Source organism: Coregonus lavaretus (genome assembly GCF_964263955.1).
Source record: "Coregonus lavaretus genome assembly, contig: HAP1_SCAFFOLD_3750, whole genome shotgun sequence".
NCBI classification, from domain to species: domain Eukaryota; kingdom Metazoa; phylum Chordata; class Actinopteri; order Salmoniformes; family Salmonidae; genus Coregonus; species Coregonus lavaretus.
This window is the reverse complement of record NW_028158896.1, coordinates 16,107-41,456: the sequence shown is the minus strand read 5'-3', so window position 1 is coordinate 41,456 and position 25,350 is coordinate 16,107. Positions and strand designations below refer to the sequence as shown.

General features: G+C 46.4%; 1 protein-coding gene across 1 annotated transcript in view; it reads right to left on the bottom strand.

Annotated features, from left to right (window-relative positions):
* Positions 1-24,875, bottom strand: part of LOC311123496 (guanine nucleotide exchange protein smcr8a-like) — a 30,341-nt gene extending 5,466 nt beyond the window's left edge. Inside the window, exons 1-2 of the mRNA XM_084197754.1 lie at positions 23,980-24,875; positions 19,296-19,493 (exon numbers count right to left, since the gene is read on the bottom strand). Coding sequence (XP_084053880.1) covers positions 19,296-19,493; positions 23,980-24,171 — 390 coding nt within the window. The 5' untranslated portion in view covers positions 24,172-24,875. The remainder of the gene's footprint in view (positions 1-19,295; positions 19,494-23,979) is intronic.
* Positions 24,876-25,350: the final 475 nt, after the last annotated feature.

Sequence of the window (25,350 nt, the reverse complement as noted above, 5' to 3'; positions counted from 1 at the left end):
GGAGAACCACCTCCTCCTCCTCAGTCACCCAGCACCACCCTGGAGGAAAGAGAACAACCTCCTCCTCCTCAGTCACCCAGCACCACCCTGGAGGAAGGAGAACCTCCTCCTCCTCCTCAGTCACCCAGCGCCACCCTGAAGGAAGGATAACCTCCTCCTCAGTCACCCAGCGCCTCCCTGGAGGAAGGAGAACAACCTCCTCCTCCTCCTCAGTCACCCAGCACCACCCTGGAGGAAGGAGAAGAACCACCTCCTCCTCAGTCACCCAGCACCACCCTGGAGGAAGGAGAACCTCCTCCTCCTCCTCCTCAGTCACCCAGCACCACCCTGGAGACCTAGAGGGGGAAGGAGACTTTATAGGATGTGAAAGTGATGATCCGCTCCGCTTTACTGCCGTATACAGTCCCTGTTTTCAGACTCTATAGGATGTGAAAGTGATGATCCGCTCCGCTTTACTGCCGTATCCAGTCCCTGTTTTGAATGGGCTTCAATATTATATACACCCATTCATGGAAACTCAGTTATTTAAGATACAGCGCATTCAGAAAGTATTCAGACCCCTTGACTTTTTCCACATTGTTACGTTACAGCCTTATTCTAAAATGGATTCAATAGTAGCTTTTTTTTTGCGCCTCAGTCTACAAACAATACCCCATAATGACAAACGCAAAAAATGGTTTTTAGTCATTTTAGCACATTTATTAAAAATAAAACGGAAATATCACATTTACATAAGTATTCAGATCCTTTACACAGTACTTTGTTGAAGCACCTTTGGCAGCGATTACAGCCTCGAGTCTTCTTGGGTATGACGCTACAAGCTTGGCACACCTGTATTTGGGGAGTTTCTCTCATTCTTCTCTGCAGATCCTCTCAAGCTCGGTCAGATCGGATGGGGAGCGTCGCTGCACAGCTATTTTCAGGTCTCTCCAGAGATGTTAGATCGGGTTCAAGTCCGGGCCACCCAAGGACATTCAGAGACTTGTCCCGAAGCCACTCCTGCGTTGTCAAGGCTGTGTGCTTAGGGTTGTTGTCCTGTTGGAAGGTGAACCTTTGCCCCAGTCTGAGGTCCTGAGCGCTCTGGAGCAGGTTTTCATCAAGGATCTCTCTGTACTTTGCTCCATTCATCTTTCCCTCGATCCTGACTAGTCTCCCAGTCCCTGCCGCTGAAAAACATCCCCACAGCATGATGCTGCCACCACCATGCTTCACCGTAGGGATGGTGCCAGGTTTCCTCCAGACGTGACGCTTGGCATTCAGGCCAAAATGTTCAATCTTGGTTTCATCAGACCAGAGAATCTTGTTTCTCATGGTCTGAGAGTCCTTTAGGTGCCTTTTGGCAAACTCCAAGCGAGCTGTCATGTGCCTTTTACTGAGGTGTGGCTTCCGTCTGGCCACTCTACCATAAAGGCCTGATTTGTGGAGTGCTGCAGAGATGGTTGTCCTTCTGGAAGGTTCTCCCATCTCCACAGAGGAACTCTGGAGCTCTGTCAGAGTGACCATCGGGTTCTTGGTCACCTCCCTGACCATGGCCCTTCTCCCCCGATTGCTCAGTTTGGCCGGGCGGCCAGCTCTAGGAAGAGTCTTGGTGGTTCCAAACTTCTTCCATTTAAGAATGATGGAGGCCACTGTGTTCTTGGGGGACCTTCAATGCTGCAGAAATGTTTTGGTACCCTTCCCCAGATCCGTGCCCCGACACAATCCTGTCTCGGAGCTCTACGGACAATTCCTTCGACCTCATGGCTTGGTTTTTGCTCTGACATGGACTGTCAACTGTGGGACCTTATATAGACAGGTGTGTGCCTTTCCAAATCATGTCCAATCAATGGAATTTACCACAGGTGGACTCCAATCAAGTTGTAGAAACATCTCAAGGATGATCAATGGAAACAGGATGCATTGATGCACCTGAGCTCAATTTCGAGTCTCATAGTAAAGGGTCTGAATACTTATGTAAATAAGGTATTTCTGTTATTTATTTTTAATACATCTGCTCTACTGTTCAGCTGATCAGAGAACAGGCTCCTCTGGTGAACGGTGCTGGTTTAATAAGGTCAGATCAGTCTCTGCTCTACTGTTCAGCTGATCAGAGAACAGGCTCCTCTGGTGAACGGTGCTGGTTTAATAAGATCAGTCTCTGCTCTACTGTTCGGCTGATCAGAGAACAGGCTACTCTGGTTTAATAAGGTCAGATCAGTCTCTGCTCTACTGTTCAGCTGATCAGAGAACAGGCTACTCTGGTGAACGGTGCTGGTTTAATAAGGTCAGATCAGTCTCTGCTCTACTGTTCAGCTGATCAGAGAACAGGCTACTCTGGTTTAATAAGGTCAGATCAGTCTCTGCTCTACTGTTCGGCTGATCAGAGAACAGGCTACTCTGGTGAACGGTGCTGGTTTAATAAGGTCAGATCAGTCTCTGCTCTACTGTTCAGCTGATCAGAGAACAGGCTACTCTGGTGAACGGTGCTGGTTTAATAAGATCAGTCTCTGCTCTACTGTTCGGCTGATCAGAGAACAGGCTACTCTGGTTTAATAAGGTCAGATCAGTCTCTGCTCTACTGTTCAGCTGATCAGAGAACAGGCTACTCTGGTGAACGGTGCTGGTTTAATAAGATCAGTCTCTGCTCTACTGTTCAGCTGATCAGAGAACAGGCTACTCTGGTGAACGGTGCTGGTTTAATAAGGTCAGATCAGTCTCTGCTCTACTGTTCAGCTGATCAGAGAACAGGCTCCTCTGGTGAACGGTGCTGGTTTAATAAGGTCAGATCAGTCTCTGCTCTACTGTTCAGCTGATCAGAGAACAGGCTACTCTGGTGAACGGTGCTGGTTTAATAAGGTCAGATCAGTCTCTGCTCTACTGTTCGGCTGATCAGAGAACAGGCTACTCTGGTGAACGGTGCTGGTTTAATAAGGTCAGATCAGTCTCTGCTCTACTGTTCAGCTGATCAGAGAACAGGCTACTCTGGTGAACGGTTCTGGTTTAATAAGGTCAGATCAGTCTCTGCTCTACTGTTCGGCTGATCAGAGAACAGGCTCCTCTGGTGAACGGTGCTGGTTTAATAAGGTCAGATCAGTCTCTGCTCTACTGTTCAGCTGATCAGAGAACAGGCTACTCTGGTGAACGGTGCTGGTTTAATAAGGTCAGATCAGTCTCTGCTCTACTGTTCAGCTGATCAGAGAACAGGCTACTCTGGTTTAATAAGGTCAGATCAGTCTCTGCTCTACTGTTCAGCTGATCAGAGAACAGGCTACTCTGGTTTAATAAGGTCAGATCAGTCTCTGCTCTACTGTTCGGCTGATCAGAGAACAGGCTCCTCTGGTGAACGGTGCTGGTTTAATAAGGTCAGATCAGTCTCTGCTCTACTGTTCGGCTGATCAGAGAACAGGCTCCTCTGGTGAACGGTGCTGGTTTAATAAGGTCAGATCAGTCTCTGCTCTACTGTTCGGCTGATCAGAGAACAGGCTACTCTGGTGAACGGTGCTGGTTTAATAAGGTCAGATCAGTCTCTGCTCTACTGTTCGGCTGATCAGAGAACAGGCTCCTCTGGTGAACGGCGCTGGTTTAATAAGGTCAGATCAGTCTCTGCTCTACTGTTCGGCTGATCAGAGAACAGGCTCCTCTGGTGAACGGTGCTGGTTTAATAAGGTCAGATCAGTCTCTGCTCTACTGTTCGGCTGATCAGAGAACAGGCTACTCTGGTTTAATAAGGTCAGATCAGTCTCTGCTCTACTGTTCAGCTGATCAGAGAACAGGCTCCTCTGGTGAACGGTGCTGGTTTAATAAGGTCAGATCAGTCTCTGCTCTACTGTTCAGCTGATCAGAGAACAGGCTACTCTGGTGAACGGTGCTGGTTTAATAAGGTCAGATCAGTCTCTGCTCTACTGTTCGGCTGATCAGAGAACAGGCTCCTCTGGTGAACGGTGCTGGTTTAATAAGGTCAGATCAGTCTCTGCTCTACTGTTCAGCTGATCAGAGAACAGGCTACTCTGGTTTAATAAGGTCAGATCAGTCTCTGCTCTACTGTTCGGCTGATCAGAGAACAGGCTACTCTGGTGAACGGTGCTGGTTTAATAAGGTCAGATCAGTCTCTGCTCTACTGTTCGGCTGATCAGAGAACAGGCTACTCTGGTTTAATAAGGTCAGATCAGTCTCTGCTCTACTGTTCAGCTGATCAGAGAACAGGCTACTCTGGTGAACGGTGCTGGTTTAATAAGGTCAGATCAGTCTCTGCTCTACTGTTCAGCTGATCAGAGAACAGGCTCCTCTGGTGAACGGTGCTGGTTTAATAAGGTCAGATCAGTCTCTGCTCTACTGTTCGGCTGATCAGAGAACAGGCTCCTCTGGTGAACGGTGCTGGTTTAATAAGGTCAGATCAGTCTCTGCTCTACTGTTCAGCTGATCAGAGAACAGGCTACTCTGGTTTAATAAGGTCAGATCAGTCTCTGCTCTACTGTTCAGCTGATCAGAGAACAGGCTCCTCTGGTTTAATAAGGTCAGATCAGTCTCTGCTCTACTGTTCAGCTGATCAGAGAACAGGCTACTCTGGTGAACGGTGCTGGTTTAATAAGGTCAGATCAGTCTCTGCTCTACTGTTCGGCTGATCAGAGAACAGGCTCCTCTGGTGAACGGTGCTGGTTTAATAAGGTCAGATCGGTCTCTGCTCTACTGTTCGGCTGATCAGAGAACAGGCTCCTCTGGTGAACGGTGCTGGTTTAATAAGGTCAGATCAGTCTCTGCTCTACTGTTCGGCTGATCAGAGAACAGGCTCCTCTGGTGAACGGCGCTGGTTTAATAAGGTCAGATCAGTCTCTGCTCTACTGTTCGGCTGATCAGAGAACAGGCTACTCTGGTGAACGGTGCTGGTTTAATAAGGTCAGATCAGTCTCTGCTCTACTGTTCGGCTGATCAGAGAACAGGCTCCTCTGGTGAACGGTGCTGGTTTAATAAGGTCAGATCAGTCTCTGCTCTACTGTTCAGCTGATCAGAGAACAGGCTCCTCTGGTTTAATAAGGTCAGATCAGTCTCTGCTCTACTGTTCAGCTGATCAGAGAACAGGCTCCTCTGGTTTAATAAGGTCAGATCAGTCTCTGCTCTACTGTTCGGCTGATCAGAGAACAGGCTCCTCTGGTTTAATAAGGTCAGATCAGTCTCTGCTCTACTGTTCGGCTGATCAGAGAACAGGCTCCTCTGGTGAACGGTGCTGGTTTAATAAGGTCAGATCAGTCTCTGCTCTACTGTTCGGCTGATCAGAGAACAGGCTCCTCTGGTTTAATAAGGTCAGATCAGTCTCTGCTCTACTGTTCGGCTGATCAGAGAACAGGCTCCTCTGGTTTAATAAGGTCAGATCAGTCTCTGCTCTACTGTTCAGCTGATCAGAGAACAGGCTACTCTGGTGAACGGTGCTGGTTTAATAAGGTCAGATCAGTCTCTGCTCTACTGTTCGGCTGATCAGAGAACAGGCTACTCTGGTTTAATAAGGTCAGATCAGTCTCTGCTCTACTGTTCAGCTGATCAGAGAACAGGCTCCTCTGGTTTAATAAGGTGGAGAATCTCACACATGCGGTCCAGAGAAGAGGGATCCACAACCTCAGCCTATAAAATGAGGGGGGCGGTCACTTTCACAGCATATTGTCCATTAACTGACAGAGTACTGAGACCAGTCTATATAGACTGACAACCCCCTCAACACACACTGACTGACAGAGTACTGAGACCAGTCTATATATACTGACAACCCCCTCAACACACACTGACTGACAGAGTACTGAGACCAGTCTATATAGACTGACAACCCCCTCAACACACACTGACTGACAGAGTACTGAGACCAGTCTATATATACTGACCCTCAACACACACTGACTGACAGAGTACTGAGACCAGTCTATATATACTGACAACCCCCTCAACACACACTGACTGACAGAGTACTGAGACCAGTCTATATATACTGACCCTCAACACACACTGACTGACAGAGTACTGAGACCAGTCTATATATACTGACAACCCCTCAACACACACTGACTGACAGAGTACTGAGACCAGTCTATATATACTGACAACCCCTCAACACACACTGGCTGACAGAGTACTGAGACCAGTCTATATATACTGACAACCCCTCAACACACACTGGCTGACAGAGTACTGAGACCAGTCTATATATACTGACAACCCCTCAACACACACTGACTGACAGAGTACTGAGACCAGTCTATATATACTGACAACCCCTCAACACACACTGACTGACAGAGTACTGAGACCAGTCTATATATATAACCCCTCAACACACACTGACTGACAGAGTACTGAGACCAGTCTATATATATAACCCCTCAACACACACTGACTGACAGAGTACTGAGACCAGTCTATATATACTGACAACCCCTCAACACACACTGACTGGCAGAGTACTGAGACCAGTCTATATATACTGACAACCCCTCAACACACACTGACAGACAGAGTACTGAGACCAGTCTATATATACTGACCCTCAACACACACTGACTGACAGAGTACTGAGACCAGTCTATATATACTGACAACCCCTCAACACACACTGACTGACAGAGTACTGAGACCAGTCTATATATACTGACAACCCCCTCAACACACACTGGCTGACAGAGTACTGAGACCAGTCTATATATACTGACCCTCAACACACACTGACTGACAGAGTACTGAGACCAGTCTATATATATACTGACAACCCCTCAACACACACTGGCTGACAGAGTACTGAGACCAGTCTATATATACTGACCCTCAACACACACTGACTGACAGAGTACTGAGACCAGTCTATATATATACTGACAACCCCTCAACACACACTGGCTGACAGAGTACTGAGACCAGTCTATATATATACTGACAACCCCTCAACACACACTGGCTGACAGAGTACTGAGACCAGTCTATATATACTGACCCTCAACACACACTGACTGACAGAGTACTGAGACCAGTCTATATATACTGACAACCCCCTCAACACACACTGACTGGCAGAGTACTGAGACCAGTCTATATATACTGACAACCCCCTCAACACACACTGACTGACAGAGTACTGAGACCAGTCTATATATACTGACAACCCCTCAACACACACTGACTGACAGAGTACTGAGACCAGTCTATATATACTGACAACCCCTCAACACACACTGACTGACAGAGTACTGAGACCAGTCTATATATACTGACCCTCAACACACACTGACTGGACAGAGTACTGAGACCAGTCTATATATACTGACAACCCCTCAACACACACTGACTGACAGAGTACAGAGACCAGTCTATATATACTGACAACCCCTCAACACACACTGACTGACAGAGTACTGAGACCAGTCTATATAGACTGACAACCCCTCAACACACACTGACTGACAGAGTACTGAGACCAGTCTATATATACTGACAACCCCCTCAACACACACTGACTGGACAGAGTACTGAGACCAGTCTATATATACTGACAACCCCTCAACACACACTGACTGACAGAGTACTGAGACCAGTCTATATATACTGACAACCCCTCAACACACACTGACTGACAGAGTACTGAGACCAGTCTATATATACTGACCCTCAACACACACTGACTGACAGAGTACTGAGACCAGTCTATATATACTGACCCTCAACACACACTGGCTGACAGAGTACTGAGACCAGTCTATATATACTGACAACCCCTCAACACACACTGACTGACAGAGTACTGAGACCAGTCTATATATACTGACAACCCCTCAACACACACTGACTGACAGAGTACTGAGACCAGTCTATATATACTGACAACCCCCTCAACACACACTGACTGACAGAGTACTGAGACCAGTCTATGTATACTGACAACCCCTCAACACACACTGGCTGGACAGAGTACTGAGACCAGTCTATATATACTGACCCTCAACACACACTGACTGACAGAGTACTGAGACCAGTCTATATATACTGACCCTCAACACACACTGACTGACAGAGTACTGAGACCAGTCTATATATACTGACAACCCCCTCAACACACACTGACTGACAGAGTACTGAGACCAGTCTATATATACTGACAACCCCCTCAACACACACTGACTGACAGAGTACTGAGACCAGTCTATATATACTGACAACCCCTCAACACACACTGACTGACAGAGTACTGAGACCAGTCTATATATACTGACAACCCCTCAACACACACTGACTGACAGAGTACTGAGACCAGTCTATATATACTGACAACCCCCTCAACACACACTGACTGACAGAGTACTGAGACCAGTCTATATATACTGACAACCCCCTCAACACACACTGACTGACAGAGTACTGAGACCAGTCTATATATACTGACAACCCCTCAACACACACTGACTGACAGAGTACTGAGACCAGTCTATATATACTGACAACCCCTCAACACACACTGACTGACAGAGTACTGAGACCAGTCTATATATACTGACAACCCCTCAACACACACTGACTGACAGAGTACTGAGACCAGTCTATATATACTGACCCTCAACACACACTGACTGACAGAGTACTGAGACCAGTCTATATATACTGACAACCCCCTCAACACACACTGACTGACAGAGTACTGAGACCAGTCTATATATACTGACCCTCAACACACACTGACTGACAGAGTACTGAGACCAGTCTATATATACTGACCCTCAACACACACTGACTGACAGAGTACTGAGACCAGTCTATATATACTGACCCTCAACACACACTGACTGACAGAGTACTGAGACCAGTCTATATATACTGACAACCCCCTCAACACACACTGACTGACAGAGTACTGAGACCAGTCTATATATACTGACAACCCCCTCAACACACACTGACTGACAGAGTACTGAGACCAGTCTATATATACTGACAACCCCTCAACACACACTGACTGACAGAGTACTGAGACCAGTCTATATATACTGACAACCCCTCAACACACACTGACTGACAGAGTACTGAGACCAGTCTATATATACTGACAACACCCTCAACACACACTGACTGACAGAGTACTGAGACCAGTCTATATATACTGACAACCCCTCAACACACACTGACTGACAGAGTACTGAGACCAGTCTATATATACTGACAACACCCTCAACACACACTGACTGACAGAGTACTGAGACCAGTCTATATATACTGACAACCCCTCAACACACACTGACTGACAGAGTACTGAGACCAGTCTATATATACTGACAACCCCCTCAACACACACTGACTGACAGAGTACTGAGACCAGTCTATATATACTGACAACCCCTCAACACACACTGACTGACAGAGTACTGAGACCAGTCTATATATACTGACCCTCAACACACACTGACTGGCAGAGTACTGAGACCAGTCTATATATACTGACAACCCCTCAACACACACTGACTGACAGAGTACTGAGACCAGTCTATATATACTGACAACCCCCTCAAAACACACTGACTGACAGAGTACTGAGACCAGTCTATATATACTGACAACCCCCTCAACACACACTGACTGACAGAGTACTGAGACCAGTCTATATATACTGACAACCCCTCAACACACACTGACTGACAGAGTACTGAGACCAGTCTATATATACTGACAACCCCTCAACACACACTGACTGACAGAGTACTGAGACCAGTCTATATATACTGACAACCCCTCAACACACACTGACTGACAGAGTACTGAGACCAGTCTATATATACTGACCCCTCAACACACACTGACTGACAGAGTACTGAGACCAGTCTATATATACTGACAACCCCCTCAACACACACTGACTGACAGAGTACTGAGACCAGTCTATATATACTGACAACCCCCTCAACACACACTGACTGACAGAGTACTGAGACCAGTCTATATATACTGACCCTCAACACACACTGACTGACAGAGTACTGAGACCAGTCTATATATATAACCCCTCAACACACACTGACCGACAGAGTACTGAGACCAGTCTATATATACTGACAACCCCCTCAACACACACTGACTGGACAGAGTACTGAGACCAGTCTATATATACTGACAACCCCTCAACACACACTGACTGACAGAGTACTGAGACCAGTCTATATATACTGACAACCCCTCAACACACACTGACTGACAGAGTACTGAGACCAGTCTATATATACTGACAACCCCTCAACACACACTGACTGACAGAGTACTGAGACCAGTCTATATATACTGACAACCCCTCAACACACACTGACTGACAGAGTACTGAGACCAGTCTATATATACTGACAACCCCTCAACACACACTGACTGACAGAGTACTGAGACCAGTCTATATATACTGACAACCCCTCAACACACACTGACTGACAGAGTACTGAGACCAGTCTATATATACTGACAACCCCTCAACACACACTGACTGGCAGAGTACTGAGACCAGTCTATATATACTGACAACCCCCTCAACACACACTGACTGACAGAGTACTGAGACCAGTCTATATATACTGACAACCCCTCAACACACACTGACTGACAGAGTACTGAGACCAGTCTATATATACTGACAACCCCCTCAACACACACTGACTGACAGAGTACTGAGACCAGTCTATATATACTGACAACCCCCTCAACACACACTGACTGACAGAGTACTGAGACCAGTCTATATATACTGACCCTCAACACACACTGACTGACAGAGTACTGAGACCAGTCTATATATACTGACCCCTCAACACACACTGACTGACAGAGTACTGAGACCAGTCTATATATACTGACCCTCAACACACACTGGCTGGACAGAGTACTGAGACCAGTCTATATATACTGACAACCCCCTCAACACACACTGACTGACAGAGTACTGAGACCAGTCTATATATACTGACCCTCAACACACACTGACTGACAGAGTACTGAGACCAGTCTATATATACTGACAACCCCTCAACACACACTGACTGACAGAGTACTGAGACCAGTCTATATATACTGACAACCCCTCAACACACACTGGCTGACAGAGTACTGAGACCAGTCTATATATACTGACAACCCCCTCAACACACACTGACTGACAGAGTACTGAGACCAGTCTATATATACTGACAACCCCTCAACACACACTGACTGGACAGAGTACTGAGACCAGTCTATATATACTGACAACCCCCTCAACACACACTGACTGACAGAGTACTGAGACCAGTCTATATATACTGACCCTCAACACACACTGACTGACAGAGTACTGAGACCAGTCTATATATACTGACAACCCCTCAACACACACTGACTGACAGAGTACTGAGACCAGTCTATATATACTGACAACCCCTCAACACACACTGACTGACAGAGTACTGAGACCAGTCTATATATACTGACCCTCAACACACACTGACTGACAGAGTACTGAGACCAGTCTATATATACTGACCCTCAACACACACTGGCTGGACAGAGTACTGAGACCAGTCTATATATACTGACAACCCCTCAACACACACTGACTGACAGAGTACTGAGACCAGTCTATATATACTGACAACCCCCTCAACACACACTGACTGACAGAGTACTGAGACCAGTCTATATATACTGACCCTCAACACACACTGACTGACAGAGTACTGAGACCAGTCTATATATACTGACAACCCCTCAACACACACTGACTGACAGAGTACTGAGACCAGTCTATATATACTGACCCTCAACACACACTGACTGACAGAGTACTGAGACCAGTCTATATATACTGACCCTCAACACACACTGACTGACAGAGTACTGAGACCAGTCTATATATACTGACAACCCCTCAACACACACTGACTGACAGAGTACTGAGACCAGTCTATATATACTGACAACCCCTCAACACACACTGACTGACAGAGTACTGAGACCAGTCTATATATACTGACCCTCAACACACACTGACTGACAGAGTACTGAGACCAGTCTATATATACTGACAACCCCTCAACACACACTGACTGACAGAGTACTGAGACCAGTCTATATATACTGACAACCCCTCAACACACACTGACTGACAGAGTACTGAGACCAGTCTATATATACTGACAACCCCTCAACACACACTGACTGACAGAGTACTGAGACCAGTCTATATATACTGACAACCCCTCAACACACACTGACTGACAGAGTACTGAGACCAGTCTATATATACTGACAACCCCCTCAACACACACTGGCTGACAGAGTACTGAGACCAGTCTATATATACTGACAACCCCTCAACACACACTGACTGACAGAGTACTGAGACCAGTCTATATATACTGACCCTCAACACACACTGACTGACAGAGTACTGAGACCAGTCTATATATACTGACCCTCAACACACACTGACTGACAGAGTACTGAGACCAGTCTATATATACTGACCCTCAACACACACTGACTGACAGAGTACTGAGACCAGTCTATATATACTGACAACCCCTCAACACACACTGACTGACAGAGTACTGAGACCAGTCTATATATACTGACAACCCCTCAACACACACTGACTGACAGAGTACTGAGACCAGTCTATATATACTGACAACCCCTCAACACACACTGACTGACAGAGTACTGAGACCAGTCTATATATACTGACAACCCCTCAACACACACTGACTGACAGAGTACTGAGACCAGTCTATATATACTGACAACCCCCTCAACACACACTGGCTGACAGAGTACTGAGACCAGTCTATATATACTGACAACCCCCTCAACACACACTGACTGACAGAGTACTGAGACCAGTCTATATATACTGACAACCCCCTCAACACACACTGACTGACAGAGTACTGAGACTAGTCTATATATACTGACCCTCAACACACACTGGCTGACAGAGTACTGAGACCAGTCTATATATACTGACAACCCCTCAACACACACTGACTGACAGAGTACTGAGACCAGTCTATATATACTGACAACCCCTCAACACACACTGACTGACAGAGTACTGAGACCAGTCTATATATACTGACCCTCAACACACACTGACTGGACAGAGTACTGAGACCAGTCTATATATACTGACAACCCCTCAACACACACTGACTGACAGAGTACTGAGACCAGTCTATATATACTGACCCTCAACACACACTGACTGACAGAGTACTGAGACCAGTCTATATATACTGACAACCCCTCAACACACACTGACTGACAGAGTACTGAGACCAGTCTATATATACTGACAACCCCTCAACACACACTGACTGACAGAGTACTGAGACCAGTCTATATATACTGACCCTCAACACACACTGACTGACAGAGTACTGAGACCAGTCTATATATACTGACAACCCCTCAACACACACTGACTGACAGAGTACTGAGACCAGTCTATATATACTGACAACCCCTCAACACACACTGACTGACAGAGTACTGAGACCAGTCTATATATACTGACAACCCCTCAACACACACTGACTGACAGAGTACTGAGACCAGTCTATATATACTGACAACCCCCTCAACACACACTGACTGACAGAGTACTGAGACCAGTCTATATATACTGACAACCCCCTCAACACACACTGACTGACAGAGTACTGAGACCAGTCTATATATACTGACAACCCCCTCAACACACACTGACTGGCAGAGTACTGAGACCAGTCTATATATACTGACCCTCAACACACACTGACTGACAGAGTACTGAGACCAGTCTATATATACTGACAACCCCCTCAACACACACTGACTGACAGAGTACTGAGACCAGTCTATATATACTGACAACCCCTCAACACACACTGACTGACAGAGTACTGAGACCAGTCTATATATACTGACAACCCCTCAACACACACTGACTGACAGAGTACTGAGACCAGTCTATATATACTGACAACCCCCTCAACACACACTGACTGACAGAGTACTGAGACCAGTCTATATATACTGACAACCCCTCAACACACACTGACTGACAGAGTACTGAGACCAGTCTATATATACTGACAACCCCTCAACACACACTGACTGACAGAGTACTGAGACCAGTCTATATATACTGACAACCCCTCAACACACACTGACTGACAGAGTACTGAGACCAGTCTATATATACTGACAACCCCCTCAATACACACTGACTGGACAGAGTACTGAGACCAGTCTATATATACTGACAACCCCTCAACACACACTGACTGACAGAGTACTGAGACCAGTCTATATATACTGACAACCCCCTCAACACACACTGACTGACAGAGTACTGAGACCAGTCTATATATACTGACAACCCCTCAATACACACTGACTGGACAGAGTACTGAGACCAGTCTATATATACTGACAACCCCTCAACACACACTGACTGGCAGAGTACTGAGACCAGTCTATATATACTGACAACCCCCTCAATACACACTGACTGGACAGAGTACTGAGACCAGTCTATATATACACTGACAACCCCTCAACACACACTGACTGGCAGAGTACTGAGACCAGTCTATATATACTGACAACCCCTCAACACACACTGACTGACAGAGTACTGAGACCAGTCTATATATACTGACAACCCCCTCAACACACACTGACTGACAGAGTACTGAGACCAGTCTATATATACTGACAACCCCTCAACACACACTGACTGACAGAGTACTGAGACCAGTCTATATATACTGACAACCCCTCAACACACACTGACTGACAGAGTACTGAGACCAGTCTATATATACTGACCCTCAACACACACTGACTGACAGAGTACTGAGACCAGTCTATATAGACTGACAACCCCTCAACACACACTGACTGACAGAGTACTGAGACCAGTCTATATATACTGACAACCCCTCAACACACACTGACTGACAGAGTACTGAGACCAGTCTATATATACTGACAACCCCCTCAACACACACTGACTGACAGAGTACTGAGACCAGTCTATATATACTGACAACCCCTCAACACACACTGGCTGGACAGAGTACTGAGACCAGTCTATATATACTGACCCTCAACACACACTGACTGACAGAGTACTGAGACCAGTCTATATATACTGACAACCCCTCAACACACACTGACTGGCAGAGTACTGAGACCAGTCTATATATACTGACAACCCCTCAACACACACTGACTGACAGAGTACTGAGACCAGTCTATATATACTGACAACCCCCTCAACACACACTGACTGACAGAGTACTGAGACCAGTCTATATATACTGACAACCCCTCAACACACACTGACTGACAGAGTACTGAGACCAGTCTATATATACTGACCCTCAACACACACTGACTGACAGAGTACTGAGACCAGTCTATATATACTGACAACCCCTCAACACACACTGACTGACAGAGTACTGAGACCAGTCTATATATACTGACAACCCCTCAACACACACTGACTGACAGAGTACTGAGACCAGTCTATATATACTGACAACCCCTCAACACACACTGACTGACAGAGTACTGAGACCAGTCTATATATACTGACCCTCAACACACACTGACTGGCAGAGTACTGAGACCAGTCTATATATACTGACAACCCCCTCAACACACACTGACTGACAGAGTACTGAGACCAGTCTATATATACTGACAACCCCCTCAACACACACTGACTGACAGAGTACTGAGACCAGTCTATATATACTGACAACCCCTCAACACACACTGACTGACAGAGTACTGAGACCAGTCTATATATACTGACAACCCCTCAACACACACTGACTGACAGAGTACTGAGACCAGTCTATATATACTGACAACCCCTCAACACACACTGACTGACAGAGTACTGAGACCAGTCTATATATACTGACCCTCAACACACACTGACTGACAGAGTACTGAGACCAGTCTATATATACTGACAACCCCCTCAACACACACTGACTGGCAGAGTACTGAGACCAGTCTATATATACTGACAACCCCCTCAACACACACTGGCTGACAGAGTACTGAGACCAGTCTATATATACTGACCCTCAACACACACTGACTGACAGAGTACTGAGACCAGTCTATATATACTGACCCTCAACACACACTGACTGACAGAGTACTGAGACCAGTCTATATATACTGACAACCCCCTCAACACACACTGACTGACAGAGTACTGAGACCAGTCTATATATACTGACAACCCCCTCAACACACACTGGCTGACAGAGTACTGAGACCAGTCTATATATACTGACAACCCCCTCAACACACACTGACTGACAGAGTACTGAGACCAGTCTATATATACTGACAACCCCCTCAACACACACTGACTGACAGAGTACTGAGACCAGTCTATATATACTGACCCTCAACACACACTGACTGGACAGAGTACTGAGACCAGTCTATATATACTGACAACCCCTCAACACACACTGACTGACAGAGTACTGAGACCAGTCTATATATACTGACCCTCAACACACACTGACTGACAGAGTACTGAGACCAGTCTATATATACTGACCCTCAACACACACTGACTGGCAGAGTACTGAGACCAGTCTATATATACTGACAACCCCTCAACACACACTGACTGACAGAGTACTGAGACCAGTCTATATATACTGACAACCCCCTCAACACACACTGACTGACAGAGTACTGAGACCAGTCTATATATACTGACAACCCCCTCAACACACACTGACTGACAGAGTACTGAGACCAGTCTATATATACTGACCCTCAACACACACTGACTGACAGAGTACTGAGACCAGTCTATATATACTGACAACCCCCTCAACACACACTGACTGACAGAGTACTGAGACCAGTCTATATATACTGACAACCCCTCAACACACACTGACTGACAGAGTACTGAGACCAGTCTATATATACTGACCCTCAACACACACTGACTGGCAGAGTACTGAGACCAGTCTATATATACTGACAACCCCTCAACACACACTGACTGGACAGAGTACTGAGACCAGTCTATATATACTGACAACCCCCTCAACACACACTGACTGACAGAGTACTGAGACCAGTCTATATATACTGACAACCCCTCAACACACACTGACTGACAGAGTACTGAGACCAGTCTATATATACTGACAACCCCCTCAACACACACTGACTGACAGAGTACTGAGACCAGTCTATATATACTGACAACCCCCTCAACACACACTGACTGACAGAGTACTGAGACCAGTCTATATATACTGACAACCCCCTCAACACACACTGACTGACAGAGTACTGAGACCAGTCTATATATACTGACAACCCCTCAACACACACTGACTGACAGAGTACTGAGACCAGTCTATATATACTGACCCTCAACACACACTGACTGACAGAGTACTGAGACCAGTCTATATATACTGACAACCCCCTCAACACACACTGACTGACAGAGTACTGAGACCAGTCTATATATACTGACAACCCCTCAACACACACTGACTGACAGAGTACTGAGACCAGTCTATATATACTGACAACCCCTCAACACACACTGACTGACAGAGTACTGAGACCAGTCTATATATACTGACAACCCCTCAACACACACTGACTGACAGAGTACTGAGACCAGTCTATATATACTGACAACCCCCTCAACACACACTGACTGACAGAGTACTGAGACCAGTCTATATATACTGACAACCCCCTCAACACACACTGACTGACAGAGTACTGAGACCAGTCTATATATACTGACCCTCAACACACACTGGCTGACAGAGTACTGAGACCAGTCTATATATACTGACCCTCAACACACACTGACTGACAGAGTACTGAGACCAGTCTATATATACTGACAACCCCTCAACACACACTGACTGACAGAGTACTGAGACCAGTCTATATATACTGACAACCCCCTCAACACACACTGACTGGACAGAGTACTGAGACCAGTCTATATATACTGACCCTCAACACACACTGACTGACAGAGTACTGAGACCAGTCTATATATACTGACAACCCCCTCAACACACACTGACTGGACAGAGTACTGAGACCAGTCTATATATACTGACAACCCCTCAACACACACTGACTGACAGAGTACTGAGACCAGTCTATATATACTGACAACCCCCTCAACACACACTGACTGACAGAGTACTGAGACCAGTCTATATATACTGACAACCCCCTCAACACACACTGACTGGCAGAGTACTGAGACCAGTCTATATATACTGACCCTCAACACACACTGACTGACAGAGTACTGAGACCAGTCTATATATACTGACAACCCCCTCAACACACACTGACTGACAGAGTACTGAGACCAGTCTATATATACTGACAACCCCCTCAACACACACTGACTGACAGAGTACTGAGACCAGTCTATATATACTGACAACCCCCTCAACACACACTGACTGACAGAGTACTGAGACCAGTCTATATATACTGACAACCCCCTCAACACACACTGACTGACAGAGTACTGAGACCAGTCTATATATACTGACAACCCCTCAACACACACTGACTGACAGAGTACTGAGACCAGTCTATATATACTGACCCTCAACACACACTGACTGGCAGAGTACTGAGACCAGTCTATATATACTGACCCTCAACACACACTGACTGACAGAGTACTGAGACCAGTCTATATATACTGACAACCCCCTCAACACACACTGACTGACAGAGTACTGAGACCAGTCTATATATACTGACAACCCCTCAACACACACTGACTGACAGAGTACTGAGACCAGTCTATATATACTGACAACCCCCTCAACACACACTGACTGACAGAGTACTGAGACCAGTCTATATATACTGACCCTCAACACACACTGACTGACAGAGTACTGAGACCAGTCTATATATACTGACAACCCCCTCAACACACACTGACTGACAGAGTACTGAGACCAGTCTATATATATAACCCCAACCCAACCCAACCCAACCCCCCCCGGGAGACACACACACACGAGTGGCTGGAAGCAAATGGGTCAGCCTCAGTGCAGCACCCCTGGTGCAATTGTAGAGGGTTAGGTGCTTTGCTCAAGGGCACAACAGCAGCTGATGGTATCTAGGATGACGCCAGCCACACTACGTTTTGCCGGCTCACTCCACACCAGAGCTGGGATTCGAACCGGCAAACCCCTCTGGTTGCTGGGGACGCTTCTCCAAACGCTGGGCTACCTTACCTCTGAGAAGGCCAGGTGGGGGAGGGGCTGGAGGGAGGAGCCAGATGGATGGGGGGAGGGGCTAGCTGTCTGGGGGTGTGGCTGAGGGCCAGCGGCTTGGTAGTCGACAGACATGATGCGTAGAGAGAAATGGTTCAGGTCGAAGGAACCGATCACTCTGGGGTCATCAGGGATGGTCCGGACCGGGAGGGGACCCACCTGGACAGGAGGACAGAATATAAACACTGGTCAGTACAGTACATACAAAACGCTACCCCCCTCCAGGTCATTTTTCCAAGATGGCGTAGCAGTACGGTCGCTTTTATTTTTCGTCCTGTGTAAATATCCCGTTTCTTGTTTTTTTTTTGTCTATATTTCTCAATTTTTTACTTTCATTCTTTAACTAAATATACTCTCCTGCAACCTCGACCCAGCGTGCTATCGACCCATAGCTTATTGGACTTTCTGCCGGAATCACTGGACCCTAGCGCCGGATCATCACAACCAGCTAGCTAGCTGCAACTAAATGGCTACCTGTTATTAGTCACTGTTATTGTCTTCATCATCATTGTCCGTGGCCTACACTATCCACCAGCCAGCTCTAGCTAGCCTGGACAATTCGTCGGCCAGTCTGCACAGCGTGCTATCGACCCAGCGTGCTATCGACCCATAGCTTATTGGACTTTCTGCCGGAATCACTGGACCCTAGCGCCGGATCATCACAACCAGCTAGCTAGCTGCAACCTGTTGCTGGCTGATACCATTGCCATATAGCAAGCACCAGTTAGCCTTGAGCTAGCCTGCTAGCTCCCTGCTAGCTGTGCTGAAGCACCAATTTGAACTGCTCTCGGACTCACATATTGCTGTTCACTGGACCTTATGATCACTCATCTGCACAGCTGATGCCTGCTGGACTGTTCCTTTACACGGTACTCTGTCCTGTTTTTTTCTGTTTAGTCTTAGCCCAAACGCTATCGCTATTTCCAGTTGTGTCTTAGCTCTCTCTAATAACACGTGACTGCTTTATGCCTCTCTCCCATGTCAATTATGCCTTGCCTATTGCTGTTTGGGTTAGTTCTTATTATACAATTTCAATGTAGAACCCCTAGTCCCTCTCAAACTGTCTCATATAGTTCCTTTGTTCCCCCCCCCATACACGCCGAGACCGGCTCAATCGATGCCTCCAATGATGCTATCTCTTTCATTGTTACCCAACATTTAGGATTACCTGAACTGTACTCATATCCTTCCATATCCTTTTCTGTACATAATGCCCTGAATCTTTTCTACAACGCCCGGAGAACTGCCCCCTTTATTCTATGTACCCAACGCACTAGAAGACCAGTTCTTAAAGCCTTTAGTCGTATCCTTATTCTACTCCTCCTCTGTTCCTCTGGTGATGTAGAGGCTAACCCAGGCCCTGCAGCCCCCAGTATCACTCCTACTCCCCAGGAGCTATCATTTATTGACTTCTGTAACCGTAAAAGTCTTGGTTTTCTGCACATAAATATCAGAAGCCTCCTTCCTAAGTTTGAGTTATTCACTGCGTTAGCACACTCCGCCAACCCTGATGTTCTAGCAGTGTCTGAATCCTGGCTTAGGAAGGCCACCAAAAATTCTGAAATTTCCATCCCCAACTATAACATTTTCCGTCTAGATAGAACTGCCAAAGGGGGTGGAGTTGCAATTTACTGTAGAGATAGCCTGCAGAGCTCCATCATACTATCCAGGTCTGTGCCCAAACAGTTTGAGCTTTTAGTTCTAAAAATCCACCTTTCCAGAAATAAATCTCTCACTGTTGCCGCTTGCTACAGACCCCCCTCAGCCCCCAGCTGTGCCCTGGACACCATATGTGAACTGATTGCCCCCCATCTATCCTCAGAGTTCGTACTGCTTGGTGACCTAAATTGGGATATGCTTAATACCCCAGCCATCCTACAATCCAAGCTAGATGCCCTCAACCTCACGCAAATTATCAACGAACCTACCAGGTACAACCCTAAATCCGTAAACATGGGTACCCTCATAGATATCATCCTGACTAACTTACCCTCTAAATACACCTCCGCTGTCTTCAACCAGGATCTCAGCGATCACTGCCTTATTGCCTGCGTCCGTAACGGGTCCGCGGTCAAACGACCACCCCTCATCACTGTCAAACGCTCCCAAAAACACTTCAGCGAGCAGGCCTTCCTAATTGACCTGGCCCAGGTATCCTGGATGGATATAGATCTCATTCCGTCAGTAGAGGATGCCTGGTTGTTCTTTAAAAGTAATTTCCTCTCAATCTTAAATAGACATGCCCCATTCAAAAAATACAGAACTAAGAACAGATATAGCCCCTGGTTCTCCTCAGACTTGACTGCCCTTGACCAGCACAAAAACATCCTGTGGCGTACTGCATTAGCATCAAATAGCCCCCGTGATATGCAACTTTTCAGGGAAGTTAGGAACCAATATACACAAGCAGTTAGGAAAGCAAAGGCTAACTTTTTCAAACAGAAATTTGCATCCTGTAGCACTAACTCCAAAAAGTTTTGGGACACTGTAAAGTCCATGGAAAATAAGAGCACTTCCTCCCAGCTGCCCACTGCACTGAGGCTAGGAAACACTATCACCACCGATAAATCTACAATAATCGAGAATTTCAACAAGCATTTTGCTACGGCTGGCCATGCTTTCCACCTGGCTACCACTACCCCGGCCACCAGCTCTGCACCCTCCGCTGCAACTTGCCCATGCCCCCCCCGCTTCTCCTTCACACAAATCCAGACAGCTGATGTTCTAAAAGAGCTGCAAAATCTGGACCCCTACAAATCATCTGGACTAGACAATCTGGACCCTTTCTTTCTAAAACTAGCCGCCGAAATTGTCGCAACCCCTATTACTAGCCTGTTCAACCTCTCTTTCGTAACGTCTGAGATCCCCAGAGATTGGAAAGCTGCCGCGGTCATCCCCCTCTTCAAAGGGGGTGACACTCTAGATCCAAACTGTTACAGACCCATATCCATCCTGCCCTGCCTTTCAAAAGTTTTTGAAAGCCAAGTCAACAAACAGATCACCAACCATTTCGAATCCCACCGTACCTTCTCCGCTATGCAATCCGGTTTCCGAGCTGGTCATGGGTGCACTTCAGCCACGCTCAAGGTCCTAAATGATATTATAACCGCGATCGATAATAGACAGTACTGTGCAGCCGTTTTCATTGACCTGGCCAAGGCTTTCGACTCTGTCAACCACCGCATTCTTATTGGCAGACTAAATAGCCTTGGTTTCTCTAATGACTGCCTCGCCTGGTTCACCAACTACTTCTCAGATAGAGTTCAATGTGTCAAATCGGAGGGCCTGTTGTCTGGACCTATGGCAGTCTCTATGGGGGTGCCACAGGGTTCAATTCTTGGGCCAACTCTTTTCTCTGTGTATATCAATGACGTCGCTCTTGCTGCTGGTGACTCTCAGATCCACCTCTACGCAGACGACACCATTTTGTATACATCTGGCCCTTCATTGGACACTGTGTTAACAAACCTCCAAACGAGCTTCAATTCCATACAACACTCCTTCAGTAGCCTCCAACTGCTCTTAAACACTAGTAAAACAAAATGCATGCTCTTCAACCGAACGCTGCTTGCACCCGCCCACCCGACTAGAATCACTACTCTAGACGGGTCTGACCTAGAGTACGTGGACAACTACAAATATCTAGGTGTCTGGTTAGACTGTAAACTCTCCTTCCAGACTCACATTAAGAATCTCCAATCCAAAGTTAAATCTAGAATCGGTTTCCTATTTCGCAACAAAGCCTCCTTCACTCATGCTGCCAAACATGCCCTTGTAAAACTGACTATCCTACCGATCCTTGACTTTGGCGATGTCATTTACAAAATAGCCTCCAACACTCTACTCAGCAAATTGGATGTTGTCTATCACAGTGCCATCCGTTTTGTCTCCAAAGCCCCATATAATACCCACCACTGTGACCTGTACGCTCTTGTTGGCTGGTCCTCACTACATATTCGTCGCCAAACCCACTGGCTCCAGGCCATCTATAAATCACTGCTAGGCAAATCCCCGCCTTATCTTAGCTCATTGGTCACCATAGCAACACCCACCCGTAGTCTGCGCTCCAGCGGGTATATCTCACTGGTCATCCCCAAAGCCAACACCTCCTTTGGCCGCAATTCCTTCCAGTTCTCTGCTGCCAATGACTGGAACAAATTGCAAAAATCTCTGAAGCTGGAGACGCTTATCTCCCTCACTAACTTTAAGCATCAGTTGTCAGAGCACCTTACCGATCACTGCACCTGTACACAGCCCATCTGAAATTAGCCCGCCCAACTACCTCATCCCTATATTGTTATTTATTTTGCTCATCTGTACCCCAGTATCTCTATTTGCACATCATCTCTTGCACATCATTCCAGTGTTAATACTAAATTGTAATTATTTTGCACTATAGCCTATTTTATTGCCTTACCTCCATAACTTGCTAAATTTGCACACTGTATATTAATTGTATTTCTGTTGTATTTTTTTTTTTTTTTTTTTTTTTGTTTTACCCCATATGTAACTCTGTGTTGTTGTTTTTATCGCACTGCTATGCTTTATCTTGGCCAGGTCGCAGTTGTAAATGAGAACTTGTTCTCAACTGGTTTACCTGGTTAAATAAAGGTGAAATAAAAAAAAATAAAAAAATAAAAAATACCTGTTCAGAGAACTCTGCCACCAGTATGAAGTCCCTGTTGAAAGCGGCAGGGGAGGCCCAGGGGTGAGAGGGGGGGAGGAGAGGGAGGGAGAACTCCTCTGGGAGGTCCTGGGGGTCTGGGTACCCCCCCTCCCTGAACCCCCCCAACCCCTCTTCACTGGTGAAGGCCAGCACATCAGGAGAACCGATCATGTCGTCATAAAACCAACCCCGGGTCTCTGTTGTCCTGTGTTGATCCTAGAGACACGGTGTGTGTGTGTTGGTCACTTGTCCAGTCCTTCTCGTGTCCCCCGTTAACGTTAATGTTATTGCGCCCGTGAGTCAGTTTCGGCACCGGAGAGCTAACGGTCACTCACTGACCTGGTAACTGGTTTTAAAAAGTCTTGTTGTCGTGCAGTTGAAACTTAAATAATACACTTCCAACTAAAAGCGAAACAAACATGGTAAACTTTCACTTCTCATTAATGTATTTAGGTCGGTGGCCGGTCCTAAACATTTGACTTACCGACGTCGTCGCCTTAAAGGCAACAGCAGCTGTCCTGTCGCAGCGACAAAAACATGTCAACAAACACAAAGTCACCGACGACAGGAGCGTTAAATAACGGCGAGAAACAGATCCGTTGGGAGGGAAGGAAAGCCGAGTCACACGGTCAACTTTTGGTCCATCTCGCGTTAGGCCCGGTTCCTCTTTTCGCTTCCGTACGGAGTAATGAATTCAACTTTACCGGGAACTCGCAGCACGGCGGAGAGAGCAGAGAAGTGTGTGTGTCACGTCTTCAGACAGCGAGCACAACTCCAGCCATATTTAGCCATGTGACAACCGCCGGTAGTGCGCGAGGAGACGCCGTTGTTCACGCGCATTATTTACCCCGGTGATGAATCCGTCCCGAGGCCCCTCCGGGAGAGTTGTGTAAGAACTGAAGCACCGCCGCCAGCGTCCGGTAGAGATATGTCAAGTCAAGCCTCGGCAGGGACAGATCATTGGGTGGAAAATAAACGGGATTGATTTGTGGAGGGGAAAGCAGCTATTTACTGACGCAAGCTTGGATTTGTAGTTCAATCATGACCCGATAGACTACAATTTATAATTTAATATAATATGCCATTTAGCAGACGCTTTTATCCAAAGCGACTTACAGGTCATGTGTGCATACATTTTTATGTACGGGTGGTCCCGGGGATCGAACCCACTACCCTGGCGTTACAAGCGCCATGCTCTACCAATTGAGCTACAGAGGACCATTACAACTTGGGGCAAAAAAATGCATCATGAAAAAGTGATCTTTTAACAGAAATGTCTACAATGTTGGATTTAACTTGACTTGAATTGTATCACCCTACACATATGGTATAAACACAACGAGGCCATTA